The sequence below is a fragment of the Nestor notabilis genome, unplaced genomic scaffold (assembly GCF_000696875.1).
Source record: "Nestor notabilis isolate BGI_N333 unplaced genomic scaffold, ASM69687v1 scaffold10273, whole genome shotgun sequence".
NCBI classification, from domain to species: Eukaryota; Metazoa; Chordata; class Aves; order Psittaciformes; family Psittacidae; genus Nestor; species Nestor notabilis.
Genome location: NW_009923299.1, coordinates 116,172 through 136,297, shown reverse-complemented (window position 1 = coordinate 136,297; position 20,126 = coordinate 116,172). Strand labels below are relative to the sequence as shown.

The 20,126-nt window shown below is 38.5% G+C and overlaps 1 protein-coding gene across 1 annotated transcript; it reads left to right on the top strand.

The window, feature by feature from the left end:
- Positions 1 to 4: 4 nt before the first annotated feature.
- On the top strand, positions 5 to 5,011 carry LOC104403817 (chromosome unknown open reading frame, human C11orf58; the record flags this gene model as incomplete). Its single annotated transcript, XM_010012073.1, has 4 exons — positions 5 to 61; positions 1,375 to 1,435; positions 3,227 to 3,336; positions 4,559 to 5,011. Coding segments are annotated over 4 exons (438 nt in total), but the record flags the coding sequence as incomplete, so codon positions are not given.
- Between the last annotated feature and the right edge of the window lie 15,115 nt (positions 5,012 to 20,126).

Below are 20,126 nucleotides of genomic sequence, written 5' to 3'. Positions count from 1 at the left end.
GGCGGACCTTGGCAACGAGGAGCGGAAGCAGAAGTTCCTGCGGCTCATGGGTGCTGGGAAGGTGAGGACGCGCCGCTGCCCCCCGCGAGCACACGGGGACCCGAGTGGGAGGAGGTTCCACCCACCCCAGCGGCTCCGTGGGGTTTTGTATTTGCGATGCAGCGAAACCTCCCTAGGAGGCTTGCTGCAGGCCGCAGGGCTCTCAGGAGAAAAAGAGAACACTCAAAAGCAATTCTGCTTTGGGACTCTCCTTTAAGGAGGATTTGGGTTTCACAGCCACAGCTGTCTTATGTCAGCAGTGGTGTAACGCAAAACATAGGTCTTAAATGGTCTACCACCTGCCCTGCAGCTTCCTCTCACCCCTTTATCCTTTCAGACCAGCTAATAAAATTATTTGTTAACACTTCCGAGAGAGTTGTTGTTGTAAATCAGCAAACCTGTACACTAGGTCTGTAAAATTCTCTTCTATTTGAGGGGAGAGAAAAAAAAAAAAAAAAGGTTGCTGACAGGCTAAACCGGTGAAATAGCAAACCTAATTAAATCACCCGGGAAATATTTTAAAGATAAAGTCCTCTAAAACTGTGTTTCTACTACACTTTTTGCAAAAAATGCTGCAAACTAGTAAAGTATGATTGTGCTTTTTCCATTTAAAAAATGTTGGTTTAGTATTGCAATTCTACATACCTACAAGAAATATAATTTCACTTGTACTAGCTCATTTTGTTTGAATAGAATATTTCTGTAAGCAAAAACGTTTTACTGTATTGAGGTGAAAGTTATACTTCCTTGTGGACAGGAATATAATGCCCTATTAAAGCGTCCAACTACCACTAATCTTAACAATGTCTGCTTGGATACTTAACACTGCTTGCTATGTAATGCCAGTTCTTGCCTATAGGGACACATTTGCTAATGAACAACTACTGAGCCAATTAATTAATGAGCACTGTGAAGATCTTACTTGATACTGTAACCAGTGTACAAGTGGGATCATTGTAAGCTGCACTGACTGAAGTATTGCATAGTGCCAGAGAAGGAGAGGTCAGAACCTATACTCACACATGTCCAGCATTGTGTAGTGTAGTTTTCATATCAGTGGCAAGAAACAGAATGAAATAGTTTTAGAAATGGAAAAGTACCAGCTTTGGGGTGTGGGAAGAGTAAGAAGTATTTAGTCATTGGGGTTTCTTTTTCAGTAAATTTGAAGGTGAAACAAGTTCATCAAGAGGCAGCAGTTGTTAGCTAGTGAAACTTACAGTTCTACAGTTGGTTGTCAAGGTTTGACAGCAAACCTTTTCCATTCAAGATTTCCAGAATGTTGGCAGAGCTGTCAGTGCACCCTGAAGTTCCAAAACAAACTGCCTTTTCTTTTAGAAAGAACATACTGGCCGCCTTGTTATCGGAGACCACAGATCAACCTCTCACTTCAGGACAGGTCAGTTTATCCAACAGCTGATACAAAGTTGGAAATCTAACCCTTATTTAGGAGCATCTCAGTACCTTGAGCTTCACAGATACTGCAGGGAGGGATTTCAGATTTTGTGGCTGAAGTTGAAGACAGTTCAGGCTATGGATTTATAGAAGTTCCTAATTTCTCTTGTTAGATTACTGACAAAGTTTCTCTGACTGTGCTTTCTTGTCTTCTGAAGTCCAAGTCTTCTGAAGTCCAAGTCAGCAAAGTATTGATGGTCAGTTAAACTTGTGTACAAGTGCCCTGGAAACCAGCCTATAGGTCCTCAGTCTTACTTTGCTGTCAAAATAAGAAAGTAAAATCTTATTGCTATTGATATCCTAGCAGTATTATACTTCTTCCTTGTTGTCAGGAATGGATATCGACACCTCTTACATTGTTGGGCATAGAAAAGAACAGGGTTGATTTCTGCCCCCCACCTGATTACCTATTGAATAGAAAGATCTCTGCCTTAAAGCAGTGAGGTAGAAGCTTGAAAGATCTGCAAGGTCATCTTGGCTGTCAGCAGTAATTTGATGTCATGTAATGTGTGACCATGATAACTTCTTATCATGCTTGTTTAGTATTAAGTCAGAATACATTGAAACCAGGCTGAGCTTGACTGCTGTGAGAGAAGCTTTGATAAAGCTGTGTAGAATAGCAACTGCGAGAGTTTAAGAAAGCTCCTTTCTCTGATACACTCCACTAGTAATTTTTCAGTTGATGAAAAATTATCCGTGGGCCAAAACACCAAAAGAAGCCTGGGGATTTGTTCCAGGTTCTGCTGTTTGCCTGCAGAATGACTGAGAATCACTTTCTTATACCTGAATTTCCGAGAAGGGAGATGTTTGCCCTAAGGAGCCGTAAGGAATCACTACTGCTTTGTCATTAGCAGAAAGTTAAGATGGTGCTTTTTCGCAAAAAATCAGAATAGCTATTTTCTTAACGCTTCCTTGTCCAACATACAGTTATTTTCCTTTTATAATAACACACAGCTCTAACTTCCAAATGAGGAAATACTAATTTGCAATAGAAGTTTTAATTTTTTTAATTTTACAGAGTTGAAAATTGAAAACTAGATTATTACAGGCCTGTTGAGGGAGAATTAGAGATTCCTACCTTTTAAAAGAAAAGCAGTTTTTTAACTATTTTAGACCATATTTTCCCCCAGTAAAAATGATTATTTACATACTAAAGTAAGTAAAAAGGGCATGTAGAACTAGCTCATAAGAACCAGTTTTTCTGCTAGTTTGTGAAGATACAAAAAATACAGAGATATAGTAACCGCTCCTGGTAATTCAGTCATAAAACAGTTTCAGATATGTCTCTATATACAAAAGTGGTGGTATTGTCCCAACTTCTGTTACTATATATTATTCATGGTTTAATCATAGAATCACATGAAGTGAAGGTCAGAAACTTTTTCCTTGCTGTGACATGTTGTAGCATTGTCAGGAAGTACAGAGAAGCCATATTGGTTGCATTTACCTGGTTTAGTGGAACATAAGGCAATGCATAGTACAACTGTCTGGATGCATCAGCTCTTAGAAACTTACAAACCCATCTTTGTATCAAAGCAGTTTTGCTTGCACACTGATGTGATTGCTTATAAATATGATGATTTGTACACAGTAATACTCAGTCCAGTAGTTTAAGATGGCTGAATTTAAACTTCTTTCACAAATATATTGATAAACTTTGAAAATGTGACTTCATGTAATTTGATATCTTTGTTAATTTGAATGAACCATAACCAAAGTACACTGGACAATGCAGGGGAAGAAGACAAGAAAATGAATGAAGAATTGGAGTCTCAGTACCAACAAAGCATGGACAGTACGATGTCTGGACGAAACCGCCGCCATTGTGGACTTGGTTTCAGTGAGGTAGTAAGTTGTTTATTTCCATAACAATTTGCCTTTCAGTCCACTAAGACAAGATGATACACGGTTTAAAAATCCATCACTACAACTGCTGGCAAACTGCTGCAGTTTGGGTTAAAAAAGAAACTTCCTGGAGGCACTTTACCCCTAATGGTGTATGTTGTGGTGGCCCAGAAATGATTGATGTTTCTTATTGTTCTGAAAAGTCATATGACATGTTTAATGCTCAGTAGTCAAGACTGATGAAGACAGAAGGTGACAAAGATATTAAATCAGGGTCTTGCCAGGTAATACGTAAGAAGACAGGATAACCATCTGCATTGTTGCTGAGAGCTAATTAATCATACCTTCTTCTTGTGGTGAGGCACATACCTCTTTGGTCCTGAAAAGGAGTTGGCTGTAGAGGTATCAGGCAAGGGGAATGTGCTGTACAGAGTCCTCCAGTGAGCTGACAGTGAACTGGTCTTGTACTTGCAAGGAATTCCATAGGAGTGAGCAGGAAGCATGACAAAACCCAAGAGAATCAGGTTATTTGGAACATGTCTTCATCTGCCAATTGAAAGATGCAATAATTATTTTTTTTTGCTACCTCTTAACACCTGTTACTGCATAAAAATTTAGCTGATTTTTCCAGAGTGAGCAAAACCACCTGTGCAGTGCTGGGAATTCTTAATATTACAGCTATAGAGGCTTTGCTCTTCAGGACCAGGAACAAAATGCCATTTTGGGGATTGTTCTTGATAGCAGTATCATTGGGTTACTTCAGCATTCCTCATGCTACAATGCGCAAAACTTAATTTCAGGGATCAGTCACAAACGTGAATTCTTGATGGTACGGCTGTTCATTTCATTATGTTTCACTCCATGACAAATGTTCAGGTGTTATCTACTGCATGTACCAAAGTAAGGATTTACTAAACTGATGCGACCTGAAACTTTTCAAACTCACTTAATGGTGCTTTTAGGATTTCTGCTGTAACTAAATAAGATTGTGTCTGGTGAAGCCGTGAGTGTCATGGTTGGTATGTGGTTAACCACTTTAGTGGAGCTGCTTTCTGTGTAATAATTGGTATGTTAAGGACTTGTGTTTAGCAATAGAGCCCGTTCTAGAACTAAAATGAAAGGAGCCATTAAGCAAAACGTTCTCACTGTGAAATCTTAAAAGCTGAAGTGGAGTTGCCAGGAAATAATGGTTTATCATCTGTCTCATAATCTGAACTTCTAGTTTCAGGAAAGTGAAGAACAAGAAGAAGCAGTTGGACATTCCTCTGAAGAGAGTTCAGAGGACTCTGAAAGTGGCTCTGAGTCAGAACAAGAGGAGTCTGCAGAGGAGCTACAAGCTGCTGAAAAGCATGATGAGGCTGAGGTTCCAGAAAGCAAAAAAGAAGCAAAAAGCAACTATAAAATGATGTTTGTTAAAGCCAGTGGTTCATAACTGCAGATGTAACAGCTTTGTATTCCAAGTACAGTAAGCCTTATTGTTACAGTGCAAAGTGGAGGACTGCTATCCAGCACAAACCTTTGTATTATGATTTTAAAAAGACCCCATTAGATGACAAAGTAGTATTTGCTTTCTGTTGCCATGGATAACATTTTTATGGGCACAGTGGTATTACTGGTTTTTGTAAAGCGTATAAAATACTGGATGGAGAAATAAACTCTTTTTGTTCCTGCCCAATCTCTACAATGTTATCTAAACTTTCCCTCCCTTTATTCCATACCAGATTAGGAAACTTCATGTTAGTGGTTTCTTTAGGTAGTACCCTAGTCTTGAATTTTTAACTGTTAAGATTACATGTGAATTACTGGCTGTTGCATTAGTTGTAAAATACTGGTATCAGCACCATTCTGTGATGTACTAAAGCTTTAAGCAATGATTTTATCTATAGATGCTAGTGGTGACAGGGTTAAGAGGAGAAATCGCTCACTTTTGTGACAGTGTTAATCACTGCATCCACCTGAGGTCTTAGAGCAGTTGCACAGGAGAAGATTTTTTAGAAATGCATAATACAACAGATGGTTCCAATTACTTCTTTGGCTTTATAAGGAGGAGGATAAGCTGTAGTTCTTTATACCTTTCAGTAGAAAAGAGTGATTTTTGAATTTACTGTCTCCTGGTTATAGCCCTGAGCTGTTACGAATAATAACTCGAAGAAACCAATTTACTTTGAAAGAGAAAATATACTTTGATAATGAAAAAGATATGCAAAAAATGTAGCTTTTTTAAAATAGAGAATACAGAGTTAAGTACGCAAGCCCTTCTTCCTTTTATTTCTTCGTCACTTGGAGGTCTGAGTCAGTTACTACAAAAAGGTTGTACCTATCAAGTAAAGTTGATAACAGAGTCAGAAGTTCCAGTAACTCCTTCCAGCAAGAATTAAGCACACCCATTCCCCTGCAAGTTTGTAGTTTACTGCATTCAAGTAATTAATAAAATACTGTAATTTTTTAGACTTAGTTTCCTCTTAGTACATCAGACACACCAACAAACTGCCTCTCTGTACTGGGAGAGCAGAACAGCTGATCTGTACCTCTGCCACAGCAGTGTTTCAAGAAACACTCTGGATGCTGGTGGAGAATCTTCCATGTCTGTATACAGTTTATGACGTGCAGACAACATGTGCAGGCCAGTTTGCTTATGTGAAAGCAGCAGCATGTACTATCAGTGTATAGGTTTATTGAATGTAAACACTGCAGCAGCATCAGTTACTGGGAGAGAACTTGGAATATGGAAAAAATAAAAGTAATATGATTGTAAATAAAAACTGAGTGTAGATTTTTATTAATCTGGTTTACTATGTTTGCACTTAATACAATTTTTTTCAAAGTCATTTTTTGAAGTAAAACTTTGAAAAGTAATTCAGTTTTAAGATCAATGTTACAGCAGTCACTAACAGTGATTTGTAGTTGATTTGTATGCGTTTCTTTTTGTTTTCCCAATACTGCCAGCTTCTAATACATAGAGAGAAACTGAAGTTCCTTGTACATTTTGAAGAAAAACCTCACCATGACTTAGGAAAGCTGCTCTTCCTAGGAAGAGAGGCACCATCCCCAAACGATGACATGATTAATTTTCCTAGTAGACTGATATAATTTTATTCCTATTTAGTTACTCAAACTACACTAAAACCAGCATTTCACTGTTAAGTTCTAAGTGCAGCTGCTGCCTTTTACTGCCTTAAGTGCCGTTACCAAATTAAGGCAAGAGCTGCAAAATGCCTATACACTGACACCTCTGCCTTGTCTGTCCCTGAGCTCTCACAACCTTTCCCTCTGCAGCTGCTCATCATCCGTGTGGATGTCTGCCTTTGCCAACCAGCATACATGCAGTGACTCATTCAGGAGGTCATAGAATCCATTGCTGGAGACCCTCCCTGCTGGGCTGAGAACCCTACTGCTTTCCCACTAGCCTGCAAGGGCACAGTAAAATGTCCCTTTAGGGCTTTTCTCCATGGTGGAACCAACCTGGAAAGAAAGACCCAGGAGAAGCAGACACAATTCTGTCCTTTTCTGTGTAATATTTGTAAGCATACTAATAACTTGCTGATTAATCTGTGAAGGAGCCTGGCTAAGAAGCTTCTCTGTATATGCTGAGAAAGGCTGATTAGTTCAGTACAGACAGTGCAGTAAATGTTTTCATTCATGGTCAGTTTTAGGAATGTTTGGTGTAGCAGTATTAGCAGCAGTGGCAGGGACAGTAGCAGAACGGTTTCAGCTCTTGTACTTACCAGAGACGGAGAACAGGAAAAAAAACAAGGTTAGTGTCTTTGGTTGATTCTAGTCAGTTCTTCACTTTTTCAGGCTGGTATGGAAAGAGCTCCCAGAGATGACAGCAGAACACATAAGCAGACATCAAATTCTGAAGAGGGCAACTGCATTTGTCTTTTCAAACAAGATTTGGCCACCGAAATTCCTCAACTCAAAGACCAGCTTATTTCCATCTCAATAGAAAGGCAGAAGTCTGCCTGTTCTCCTACATCATAGGAAACACCTGATGAAAGTTAGTGTCTGTAAACCATGCTGACAATTTACCTATACAAAGGCCAGTACAGACACATTATCAGTGCTTGTCTTTGGAAGACAGAAACCACTTGAACAGGTCAAAAGCCCCAGCATACCTGCTCCCCTTCCATTTGCCCTGGCCTAGGGAACCCCTCAAATCAAGCACCATCACAGCTCACTACCCACAGGGTCCTGCAGTCACAAAAGAGGATGCTTCTAAGCCAGGCAAAAAGGGATTCTCAACATCGTACAGGAATTCTTCAAGGCCAGGAAAACCAGATCTATAAGTTGCCCTGTAGTTTTATGCAACTGCTTTACAGTTTACTCTCCCTTTCTTCCTGAAGAGGAGGCTGACAACTTGATTCCTGAAAGCACAATTTATAGGCCAGCTTCAAAGCTATAGGTCCTTCTAAGGCTCTGGTTGGGGAATTCACATCAAAGGAGACGTGCACATGTTGTTCTGATGCCAGAGAGGGATGGTTGGTAGAAACCTCTGTGGATTTGCTACAGTCCCCAGTACAAGGATTAAATTATGCACTGAAGCTGCATCTGTAAACTGCAGGAGACAAAGAGAATAAGTGGCAGTGCAGTATCTCATAATCAAAGCCTGGCACAGTTATTTGCATCAGCCTCTTGGAAGCTGTCAGGGGATTGAGAGAAGGGACATGTGTCGAGGTACCCTCACTGAAGGGACAAAGCAGAAGTTGGGTTTGTCTGCTTTTAAGACTGCCACCTCAAGTGCACTTCTCGTGAGAAAAATATCTGAGTGGTACACAGGTGTACAGCATCCCAATGGGTAGAGAAAAGTTTTCTTAGTTTTTTCATAGTATGAAACAAACAAAATACTCAGTGACTTAATCTAATTTGCTTTGATTTTGATGTGCAGATGCAGAATTAGGTCACACTGAAAGTTTGTGCTATGACCTATCCAAATCCAGTACCATTTATGGTGTCCATAGCTCAGGAAGATCTAGTTGAGAAGAAAAAGAGAAGAATGAAAAGTAACATACATCAGAAGAGGCTTTTTGTGTCGTCAGTCCACCAATACAGGGGCTCGTATTTAAAAAAAAACAACCAAACAACAAAACCAACTTCCTTGCCTTGAACTTTTTCACAGCTGCCCACCTCGACCTGCAGGGAAATTCTCTCAAACCATTACCACAAGTAGTGTATAATAAGTAAGTTCTCATCGCAAGTATATCAAGCTGCATTAAAGGCTGCAGAAAGGTTTGATAAGCTGGTTCCTTTTCAGCCTTGTATTTATTGCTAAAGCTTTAAAGCAAATGCAGATGAAGCTTTTCATCCTCAGTTGGCTGGGGCCAAGCCTCCTTCTTCCCGTGACACCCATTAAAATCTAGTAATTGTCATGTGTTTGTAAGAATGCAGCAGCAGAACACCTCTTGCCAAAACTTTTTTTGGTCAGAAAGATTTCTTAACATAAGAAATTGATACTGGTCACACACACCACCCCACCCCCCAAAAAAAACCCCAGACCTAAAGATCAAATTTACTCAGTAGTCAACCAATGCAGCCACTACCCAGATATTGAATAAAATCTGCAGATAAAATCATTCACCAAGCAACTTCTAAACTGGGTTCAGTGAAGACAAGTGAAGCATCTCCAGGCACACACTGGGCCTTGAGAAATCCAGGGGACACGGCCATGCTCTCCAGATGTTGCTCTCTCTTCCCCCTGAGCCTCCCAGCCAGGTTAGGACTTCGGAAACAAGCAGAGCAGCCATTCTGATGCTCATTTCAGCTGTGGTCCCTCAGCTTTTGTGTGTTCTGTGCTTCGGCACCAAAGGAAAAGAGAATGGGCTCAATGTGTATGAGTATGCATTCACGCCCCCAACACATATACACAGACACCCTACAATTGTGCTGGACAGAAGACAAAATCCTATTCCATACTAGGAGAAGATGATGCTTAAAGGCATAATATGGAAGAAGCAGAGCAGAGACATAGAAGAACTGTTCAGTGTGAACTAAGTAGTCAGAAAAGCCAGCAATCCAGACAACAAGAAGAGACAAATAGAATTAGCAGGGACTTCTCTGATGTCAGTTTTTTCTCCTAGAGTGGTATAATTTACTGTAACTAAACGTCACCAGCTATTTCATTAGGGTTAAATCTTGCATAAGCAATCAGCCAGGGTTTCAAAAAACCTCCAAAAAATCTCCCCTGTCTAAAGAGATGAACCAGAAAACAATGCTAAGGCTTTTCTCAATTCTGGCTCTAAAGATAAAAATCAAACCTGCCCAACCCCCCCGACAATGTAACAGAACTGCGCCCAGAGGCTGCAGCAGGCCACACAACACTGTCTTGCACTAGCACATCACAGCCGCAGGAAGAGAAGCCCTCACTCTGGCCAGGCTCTGTGCCAGGAGAACTGACCTTCTTCACCCCCGGCACTGGGGCAAGGTGTTTCTATGGGGAAAAGAGACTTTCACGCATATTAGCCATTCTCAACTGCAATTTGGCTTACAAGAATAGAGCACAGCAGCTGGCAACAGAAAAGACAACTGTCCCATTACCAAAACACTACACTGAAGTCATCAGTGATTCCCTCCTTCACCCACTGCCACCATCAACACTTTACTCTCATTATTCCCATGATAAGGTACTTTTTGTACTAGGATACCAGACTTGTATTCACACTTGCCAGTTATTCCTTCTTCTTACCTCCTGCTCCACAATTTAGGCCAAGTCCCTTTGTTAAAACATTTTGTTTCTGCTCAAGTCCAAGTATTCCAGCTCCTTCAACCTTTTTACTGTCTCTAATTTCTAACCACTGGGCTGTTCTCCACTCTCACCCTCAGCCTTTTACTCAGCCTTGTTTGCAGATACATCTCTGCCATTATTTCCTACAAACTCACTACTCACCTTTGTTTTCTTAATCTCTTCTTTCCTTTTGTGCTTTCTTATGCCATAGCTCCTGGTAAAGGCTTCTTCTAGTGGGCAACAAGAAAGTATCATTGTCCTTCAAGGTTACATCTCATAGCAGTTATTTCACCAATAACTGCTCCAAAAATGCTGTTCAATTTCTTAGTGTTTTCTTTGGAGGCAACGTTTTATACTCCCTGAAAGGCAACTGGGAGCACTGACAGGTAAATAACGAGTAAACACTGCACAAATGTGCACATATGCAATACTTCCTGGTTTTATTCACTTTTGTAATTAGCACTTGAAGTTATTCTGCCATCTCTCAGTAATTTTGTGGCAGGCTTTATAATTTTACCTCCCTCTTAGCTTTACCTGTAGTTTAACATTCAAAGTATGGTTGTTGCACAGAATACCTCAACAGACTTGTATTAAAAATGCTCTTTAAAATTCCAAAGCTTTGAACTAAAGAAGTATCTCCAGAAGTTTTCATGGAAAGTTCATTTCAGTTGGTTCAATTCAGCTACAGTTAGATGCACCTTTTCAAATAATGGAAAAAAAATGTAAAGGGGTCAGACCCAATCAATACACTTGTTCAAACAGAATTTCAGGCACTGTGATGTGTGTATTTTTTGTGCTCTTTCTTTGTACTGCTCCGCTATGAAGAAAGGTTGCTTTTGCTAGTAGAGCAATAAAAGTCTTAGCCTTTTGAATACAGCCAAATAACCAATGGGAATGTTTACTAGGTGTAAAAAATATAGCATTTTTTCATGTTTTTCTTGTGCATGGCTTTAATTATTTTATAACTACGCAATACACAGACACACAGACATGCATGCAGCACAAGCAAAACCTTTAAAATACCCAAAGACAGCCAGAAATCAGAGGGGTAACATCAGACCATGCCTTCTGTATCTTCCAAGTTTTGACACTAAGTAAGTCTGGTCTTTCCTTCATATAACACCCAGGAGTTAACTGCTAAGACACTTGGGAAGTACGTGGTTTTACAAAGGGGAACAGACACCAACCTAAAACACATACACATACATTTGAAGATCTGGAGATCAGAGGAGTAGATGATGCAGGTGGGAAAATAAGGGTGTAAACAATACCAGACCACACTGGGAGGGCTCTGCTTTCTCAGACACCAGCCCCTCTCTCCAGAGACCAGGGGGTACCTGAGACCACCTCACTGGACCTTTAACAGTCTTTTTAAATAGCAGCACATAAGTTCAGTTGTATCTTTCAGTAGCTTTTAGTTCCACACATAAGCAATAGAATCTATTAATATAGTTGTTTCCTCAAAATCCTTTTTATCTAGTAGTTTGGGTTTTGGTTTGTGTTTTTTTTCCTAAACCAGTCTGGATGCCTCCAACTACTGCTACTTGTCCAGTGCTTCAAAATAAATAGCTTTCTATAGATGCAGATGAAGAGGATTGATATCGAACTGGCCTGAAAGGGTCAGTAAGATTGCATGAGCTGGCCTGAAAGGGTCAGTAAGATTGCAAGCAGGCACGTTCCTGAGAGGGAATGGCCTGGGAGCAATATGGTCTTTGTCTTTCCTCTTTAGCTTCTATAGAGAACAATAAATAGATTATATACAAAGAATGGCCTGTGCCTGTAACTGAACCTCCCTGAAGAGCGATAAAGATAAGAAAATAAGTAGCAAAGAAACAGAAACATAAAGTACATAGCAAACTGTTCCTAGAGATAGTCAAGCGAAACATAATCAATACATAGTTGAATCAATAAACAATGGAATAGCTAAAGTAAGCAAGAAACTGTATGATATAAAAGTAGAAGCTGCAGTAATAAGCTTTGCTACATGCCATGAGAGCAGTAGTCCGTCTGTTTCCTTTCAGGCGTCCTAGTGAGCCGGTCTCCGTCATGCACAAAGACAAGCACCAGTGCTAGACGCCACCAGTGTTTCCTAGCAGCCCAGCAAACCACATGAACTCTAAGTAACAGTACTGACAAACAGGGAGGGGGAAGTTTGGGTAATAGGCAAGTTCAAAAAGGTGAAAGCAGGGCTACTTACAAGTATCACGCTGTAGGTTTATAACTTGAGCTCAGCAATAAAATCATAGTAACTTTAGTTGAAGAAATTGAAAACAGATGTATACAGGAAGTCAGTCTGCATCACTCTTGCTCAGTGTAACATTACAAAACACCAGTTAGAAAACAGTGCCTTCAAAAGAAGAACTGATACTGCTTTCTAACGAGTTTCTGTTTCTTTAATTATAATTAGTCCCAAACACTTACACTGCTTAATAGGAGGAGGGAAAAAAAGAAAAGCCACTTTCTGGCCAAAGTGATATTGATCTGCAAGTAGACATAAATATTAGAGACTAGTGTTTAACACTTAAAAAAGAGCCTTTTGATCACAAGAAACACAACTGAAAAAGGAAACTGACCCAAACCAAAAGCTGTAAGTATAGGAAAATTAACCCTCATTATTTAAAACCTACACCCATCCCTGCAAAAAAGATGGTCACTGGAGAACAGCATTTCACACATTTAATAAAATGTTTTTGAAGAAAAATTATCTTCATAATTTTTTCCCAAATACGGGATTACCTATAGACACAGACCAAAAATCTTTGGACAGACTGGTTTTGTTAACAATGTTAATGGTGTAACTATATAGGGCAAAATCCTCCTCTTACATGCAAGCTGGTATGAGCAGATTTTGTATGTGTGATCAATGAAAATTAACATCTCCCACAACCTGCAGAGCAAAAGTGCCTGCAACCCTTTCCCGTCCTTCAGACTCAATGGTTGCTGCAGTCCAAGATCCCATGGGCTGAGCTCCTCACCCACAATTACGGACACACAGGCTGCCCTCCTGCCTAACAAAGCTGCTGTACAAAAAATGCAGTTTCACTGAGCCACAAAACATGTGGTCAAAGGCTCCTTTGTGTGCCTGAGAAACAGGACAAGCATGTCATAAGCAGCTCAGCTCTCAATTGCTGCTGCATGCATCTAAAGGTCAAGTACTCACAGTCTCAAATATTCACTCTCGAGGTCGGAGAGTCAACACTAAAGCCACAGAAATACTTCTAACTGCTTCTTTACATTTTGTTCTAGAGATTAAGTTTCAGAAGAATCAAACGTTTCCACTGGCCTCCATCAAATTGATGTCATTTGAGGGAACTGTTAGCAGGTAAATCCCTGCTGATCAGTACCCCATTCACATACATGCTACATGTGTGCACGTGATACTGTGTGATGCCTCCAGGTTTTTTGTTTGCTTTTAAATTGAAGTTACTTTTGATACTTTATTTCACCAGAAACTAAAGGGCTAAGAATGTATTAGACAAACATATGCATCTCTGAGACAGAAAGGACAGCATTTTATCATTATGTATAGGACATGACCCTGAAAAATCCTTCTATTCAAGAATAAAGACAGGTTCAATTAAATGCTAAGAAACATTTCTAAATAAAAAAAAAAGATTAAAGCTTTGGTGTAGGGGGAACCTGATTCAAATGCCAGTGAAGTAAGTGCAAAACTGGGGCACTTCAATAGGATTTGAACCAAAGAAGAGCAAAACTTAACAGCACAAATGACTCTGGATTTTCAACTATATGAACACTGCTAAGACAGCAGACAAGACAGAGGCAAGAGGAGGCAGTTATGTTAATATTTTAATCTGTACATATACCATTTTCCACACTGTTATATTTTATTTAAATTAATGTTTTCTTGCAAAATACTCATTTATGCTTTCAAAACTTTTTATAAAGGCAAAAATAAATCATTATTTTGGCAAAAGGTTTTGAAGTTGATACTGGCAGTATTGAGGTAAAGTAGATTGCATTAGCTAAATACATACTTTTAAGAATATTTCTGAATATAGTGTTAATATAATATGATTTGTCTTAAAGTCTGAAACTTAAAGGTCAATCATTTTCAAGGGGTTTGTAGCTATTACTTGGATACAACAAATAAACAAGTTAGTGGTTTCACAAAATACTGCAGAAGTATTTCTCAGTAATTTCTCATCCAGAGCTGAACTCAACTAATGATTCTTTAATATTGAGAAGTTTTTGCATGTTTTGCCTTCGATGCATACACAAGTTTCAAGTAACATAGCTGCAGCAATTCATTTAATCTTATTTTCTCCTTAGGTCACTACCTCACCCTTTGCCCTGTACGTAAGTAAAAGACTGAATTTCAAAGTTTGGCAAAGTTGAGCAACAGGTGACCATACACACGAAACTAGCAGGTGCCCCATTACATTAGTTTTGCTGTTTCCAGGATAAATACTAGTCAATACATCATACTGTAATGGTTATTGGGGGGAAAAAAAAAAATCAAAAGAAAAAGACATATTTACTAGTGAAATGACAAATGCTATTATTGTTTTTTCATTTCTTCACATATTTTAATTAGAAGTTTTCTTCTTTCACATCTTTCCAAAAAAAGTAAAATTTGCCAGCTGTTTGTTTCTGAGGGTTCCCAAGCACACTGTGTAGTGATACCACCAAGTTAAACATATGGGATCAAAAAAGGAAACGGGACTTAAAGCTGGCTTCAATTACAGCTTTTGTGGGAAACTTCAGCTATACAGTGGTTACCAATGTTTAGAAATTCAAGCTAAAAGTTCTTGCAATGTATTATTTAATGGGCAAAAGGGTGGGTGCTTAACTCTACAAAAATACTCAATCCAAAACACCCTTTTAGCAAATCTGTCCCTTGCATTAGCTCTACCCATAACCTATGAATGTGCTTCTAGGTTGTTCAAATTTTCTTTTTTTTTTTTCTTTTCCATGAAACTTTACATTGTGCATCTGAGCCTGAGGGGGAAGGAATAGCATCTTTGAACATCTATGCAAGTAGTTTCTCTTAAAATGAATTCAGCCCTTGATTTAAAAAAAAAAAAAAAAAAAAAATCTAAAATCCATTGTTCTAAAAATACATTGTCAATATTTTACAGTTTATTAAAAGTGCCATTTATTCATATAAAAAGTCTGAACTAAACAGAAGTAAAAATAAACCAATTTGCAAATCTCTTCATTTTCATAGAAAATCCCCCTCTTATTCTCTGAGTGTATTTCCAGAAGAACATGTCATCAACCGATGAGCATCTTCAAAGAAAGTTGGTAAAGAATCTCTTCTTCCTTCCACACGGTGTCACTAGGAGGGATTTGCTCTGAGTCTTACATCAAGTGTTCACTCACTGCTTTGGCTAGCATGAAGTAAAATAAAACATGGTTAAATATTCAAGTGAGCACACTAAGCCAAGCAGTAAGTAATTTCAAGACACGTTTCTTTATTAAAGCCTTCTGCATTCTGACAGAATGAACAAGTCCTATGGACGTGTGAACAATTATCTTATGATGCAACTGCTGCTCAAACTCCTGTGACCCCTGCATGTCGCTTGTTATTGCATTTATTTTCTTCATAATTTTCCTGAAGAAAATGTAGGTTTTCATATATATATGTAAATATGTAGCTGTACATACCCATGTATGTATATTTAAATAAACATGTGACACACATGTTTTAACGTCAGTTTGGAATCGCAGAATGATTGGGGTAGGAGGGAACCTCTGGAGGTCAACTGGTCCAAGCCCCTTCTCATGTCTAATACCCTGGGACCATATGGTTATTTTTCTGGGTTCTTGAGGCCACACGTGGGTACCCTATTCACAGGCAAAGATCTCATGTGATAGGGACAATCAACTAGCATATCCCTGGATATGAGCCAAGCGTTATTCAGACCCAACAAAACTGCCAGAATCTGGTTTTCTGAAAGATAAACTGAACCAGAAAAGCGAGTATCTATTTCCATCAAGCTCTGTAGAGGTTCCTAATGTCTATACACATCTCTTGATGTAAATTTGTCTTTTTTCACAGGCCCTGTAGAAGGCAGGTCACTGCCTGTTTGAGCCTTTCTTGTATGTGCTCAGTTTCACTTAGATTTTTGGGTTTTGCACAGATATTTGGCTCAGATCAGTGACAATGAAAACAAAGGCATCTAAAGGTTAACGTTATTTGAGTTATTCACTCAATCAACTCTCTCTTCTACTTCATTCACGTTTTATCTTTTTGTCCAACATCAGGCAATAAAATTAGGCCAAAGGAAATCAGAAAGGTGAGAATAATTTCAAAGGAAACTATGGAAGCATGGTGAGTGTCTTAACTAGGGGTACACTTCACAGTCAAGTATAATATTTACAGGTTTTCCTCGTACAAAGAGAAAAACCCTGAAAATACTAATGGGAAGACATTATATCCTTTTTTAATAAAGACAATTAAATTATCACAATTTTAATACTTGAAATGGCAAAATAACCTGAGACAAATATCAAGTTAAACAATTCAATGAAAACTGTATCAAAGGAAAAAGTCAAACACAATATTGTAGAATTAGTTATGAAGGGCCAAATTTTCAGCTCACCACAATTAAGACTCCGATGTTAGTTCATGTGTAAGATACCAGTTCACAACTGAACCCCCTGCTTGTACAAGTTTGCACTTTGGATTCATTTGAGCAGCAACTGTATATGCTGCACACAGGCAAAAACACCTACGCACCCCTACGTCAGCCACAGCAGTCACAAACACTGGCCACCGGAGTACAAACCGCTGCTGAAAATCTGGCCCCATGCTACCAAGAGTACAAATGTCTCCTTCCTTCACCACAGTAAGATTATGGAAGCATCTTATCCGTAGAGCAACAGCAGTTATTTGAAGACTGTATCAGCCCATATGTTAGCTCATTAGAAGCAATATTTACAAGAATAAAAGGTTTCTGAAAAATAGATGCATGCGTTTCATTTGGATCTAATTTAGGTTTAGTAAAAATATTAAACTTCAGCAAGCCACAGCAAAGGCACAATGGCAAATCAGACATGCCAAGAGCAGTTAGTTCTTACTTTTAAAGGTGTTTAAACAAATGTGTAGTGAAATCCATTGCTTAAGGGTGAGTGAGGTGGCTGTGGTACAGAAGGTGAGGGTGCTTTAGATGGATAGGTCAACTGCTGAGCTAGAAGGGATCACATACAGGAATTAGGCTGCACAATCAAACATTCATATTATAAATGGAGTGACCCAAATTTTCTACCACATGAACAGGAAACCTTGTAAGTAACGCAATGAAGTGTTATACTGTTACAGTTACATGGAGTGCAATTTAAACAACCTTTCTACCTACCTTTTTTTTCTATTACTTGCATAAGTTACACAAATAAACATTCCTGTCTGATGATAATATGGACAATCTATCTTAAGACAAAGTTTAACTGAATATTTTAAGGAGCACAACACTGATATACTCTAATCCGGCCCTGCTTTTAAAACTGCACTTCTGAAATAGCACCTATCTACCTATCTTTGCTAATTTGATTTCAAGATTTCACTTGAAGTTGTACAGGGTTTGAACATTTCCTTTGTTATATGCCAATGAGCAGAAATAAAAGGAATATATAGAAAAATCACAAAAAAATATTACATATCTTGCTTAGTACAGTGCCTGACATAGTAAATAATTTTTAGATCTCAGATGAAACTTCAGGATAAAGCATACATTGATTAAAACTATCCTTGTTTATAAAACTGAGTAATAGTATAGTATTCAAAGACAATAATCATGAAACTAAAGCGACTGAAACTCAGTCTTAAATTCTGCTTTCACAGTTTGGAGGGCCAAAGGTAGACCTAATTCCAAACCACACAATTTAGGAAATTAATTCTTGATACTCCTGGCATTTTATTTTGATTTTTCAGATTCTTGGCACAATTTCCGTTTAGAAGGTTGATTTCTTACTAGGAACAGAGGAACTCTAAAATGCTGCTTTACAAGGACTAGATAAATGTACAATTTAATTTAAAAGATTTATATTATCGTAGTATCTTAACATAACTACTTCCTCCTGAAAAATGGGAAAAGTTAAGCTTCACAGTCTTTCTTATAAGCAAATCTTTGTAAAAAATGTAGTAAATTAGTTTTGGGTTTTCAGATATGGTCTGCTTCGTCAACAAGGAGCAACTGACAACCCATACTTTAAAAATCAAACTGCAAAAATAAGAATGTGAAGGAATCTGTAAAATTCAAATATATGAGAATGTATAATGTAACGTGCAAAGCATCAGATGTTTTTCCTCTTAATCACGTTAGATCATCAGAAAGCAGGCTGTAACTAAAAAACCTGAACTCTTTTTATGGTTTGTATATTTTCTATCAAAACCAAACCACTGCGGAGTTTCTTTTTAGAATTCCTTGAAAAGTGTTTGCTTTCAAAGGGGTAAGTAGTACTCCTTTAAACTGTAAGTAATTGAAATCAAAATGACACATGCTACAAAAAGTGAGGACTTGAGACACAAGTGTGGCAATGAACATTGTGCATGCACATAAAGGTTTCAGCTTCCTTAAAGAATCAAACTGGCCACTATGTCAGGGTTGTTTAAGTGTCTGAAAGGGAGAACTAAAGAATTAAGAAGATTCCTGTAGTTATGGATACCCAAGAATACGTGGTGATCACACTTTTGAAATAATTACAATACAAAAATGAAAATACTAACAAAAAAACCCCACCCTGTAGTAAACATAGCTACTGCATTCACTGTACAACACAAAAAGATAAAGTCTACTTCAGTAGTGTGCAGTTACTGCAACTTCATGCACCTACCAGAAGTAAGTTAACTGGCCACATGAAGATTGTTTAGTTTGGCAGGCACTCTGCTCCTGTACTAACGCAAAGGAAGAATTTCAAGGATGGGCAGCATTCATCCCGGCTGATGTCGGCTTTGGTGTTACATTTTCCCAGAAGCTAGACCTCCTGTGGCAAAATGCCGCGCTGGGTCATACCTCATGGAACACAAAGTCCCCTCCATAACCGAAGAGTGCGAGTGTCTGTTACAAGGATCTGGCTTCCAGAACTGGGACCAGATTGCCTGCAGAGAAGGCTTTTGAAACAGATGCCTGAATGTCCGAAAGGTTATTCCTGAAATGCTCCCAAGATTCTACAATTCTGGTTTTGTTTGTTTGTTCTGGGTTTTTTGCAATGTCTGCCCTCCTCAGTGAATCATTTTATCCCTTTCAGTCAGTTAAATTACCCACAGAACTCTGAAGTCTCAAGATTTGTATCTTGAAATTATCCCCTCAAATCACATTCCCCTCAGGTTTAGCTGCCACTGCACCTGTGAGTATACAGCCACAATCAATCAACAGTCTGTTACTATAGATGCATGTTACGCATCTGTATATCGGAATAATCTGTCTTTAATGGGAAGGTCTTAGGGGCTTCTGTGGCAAATGCTGTGAGTTTAAACTGACAACTTCAGATGAGAAATGTGCATATTTTTTCTCCATCATAGTTGAAGTTTCCATTATTTCCATTCTCCACCGGAACAGTGAACTGTGCTAGTAATAAATGGCCAGTCAGATACTTGCTAGAATAGCTGCTGCATGTATTACTGTGTGATACAAATCTCTTGCTGTTTTTTACTTATTTCAACTGTAAAGCAATCAAGAGTGAAATTATCATTTTTAGTAACATACTGCAAAGGATCTATTAATTTCCAGGCATCAAGCAAAATTCATGCATGGCATCTTGCTCTGACCTCTAATCTTGGCCACCAGACAGAAACATGCCGGTACCTATTTTACAACGTCTTTTCTAGCCTCTTGTCTTACAGCTCAAGCTGCAAATGATTGTACTCTAATCTCCATCACCACACCAGGGAACCGTCCTGTTAAAAAAATTCAAAAATCCCTTTGTCTTGATTTTTTTTTAAGTGACAGTTCAATTTACTTTTTAAAAATTAATATAGAAATATCTTATTTATTAATTGAAATTAATATTTTTAAAATATTATTAGTAAGAGCAAGTTTCCAAGCTCTGAACTTACTACTGATCATACTGGCTTCTAGATATATAGATAGTATACATCTTCACCTTGTCT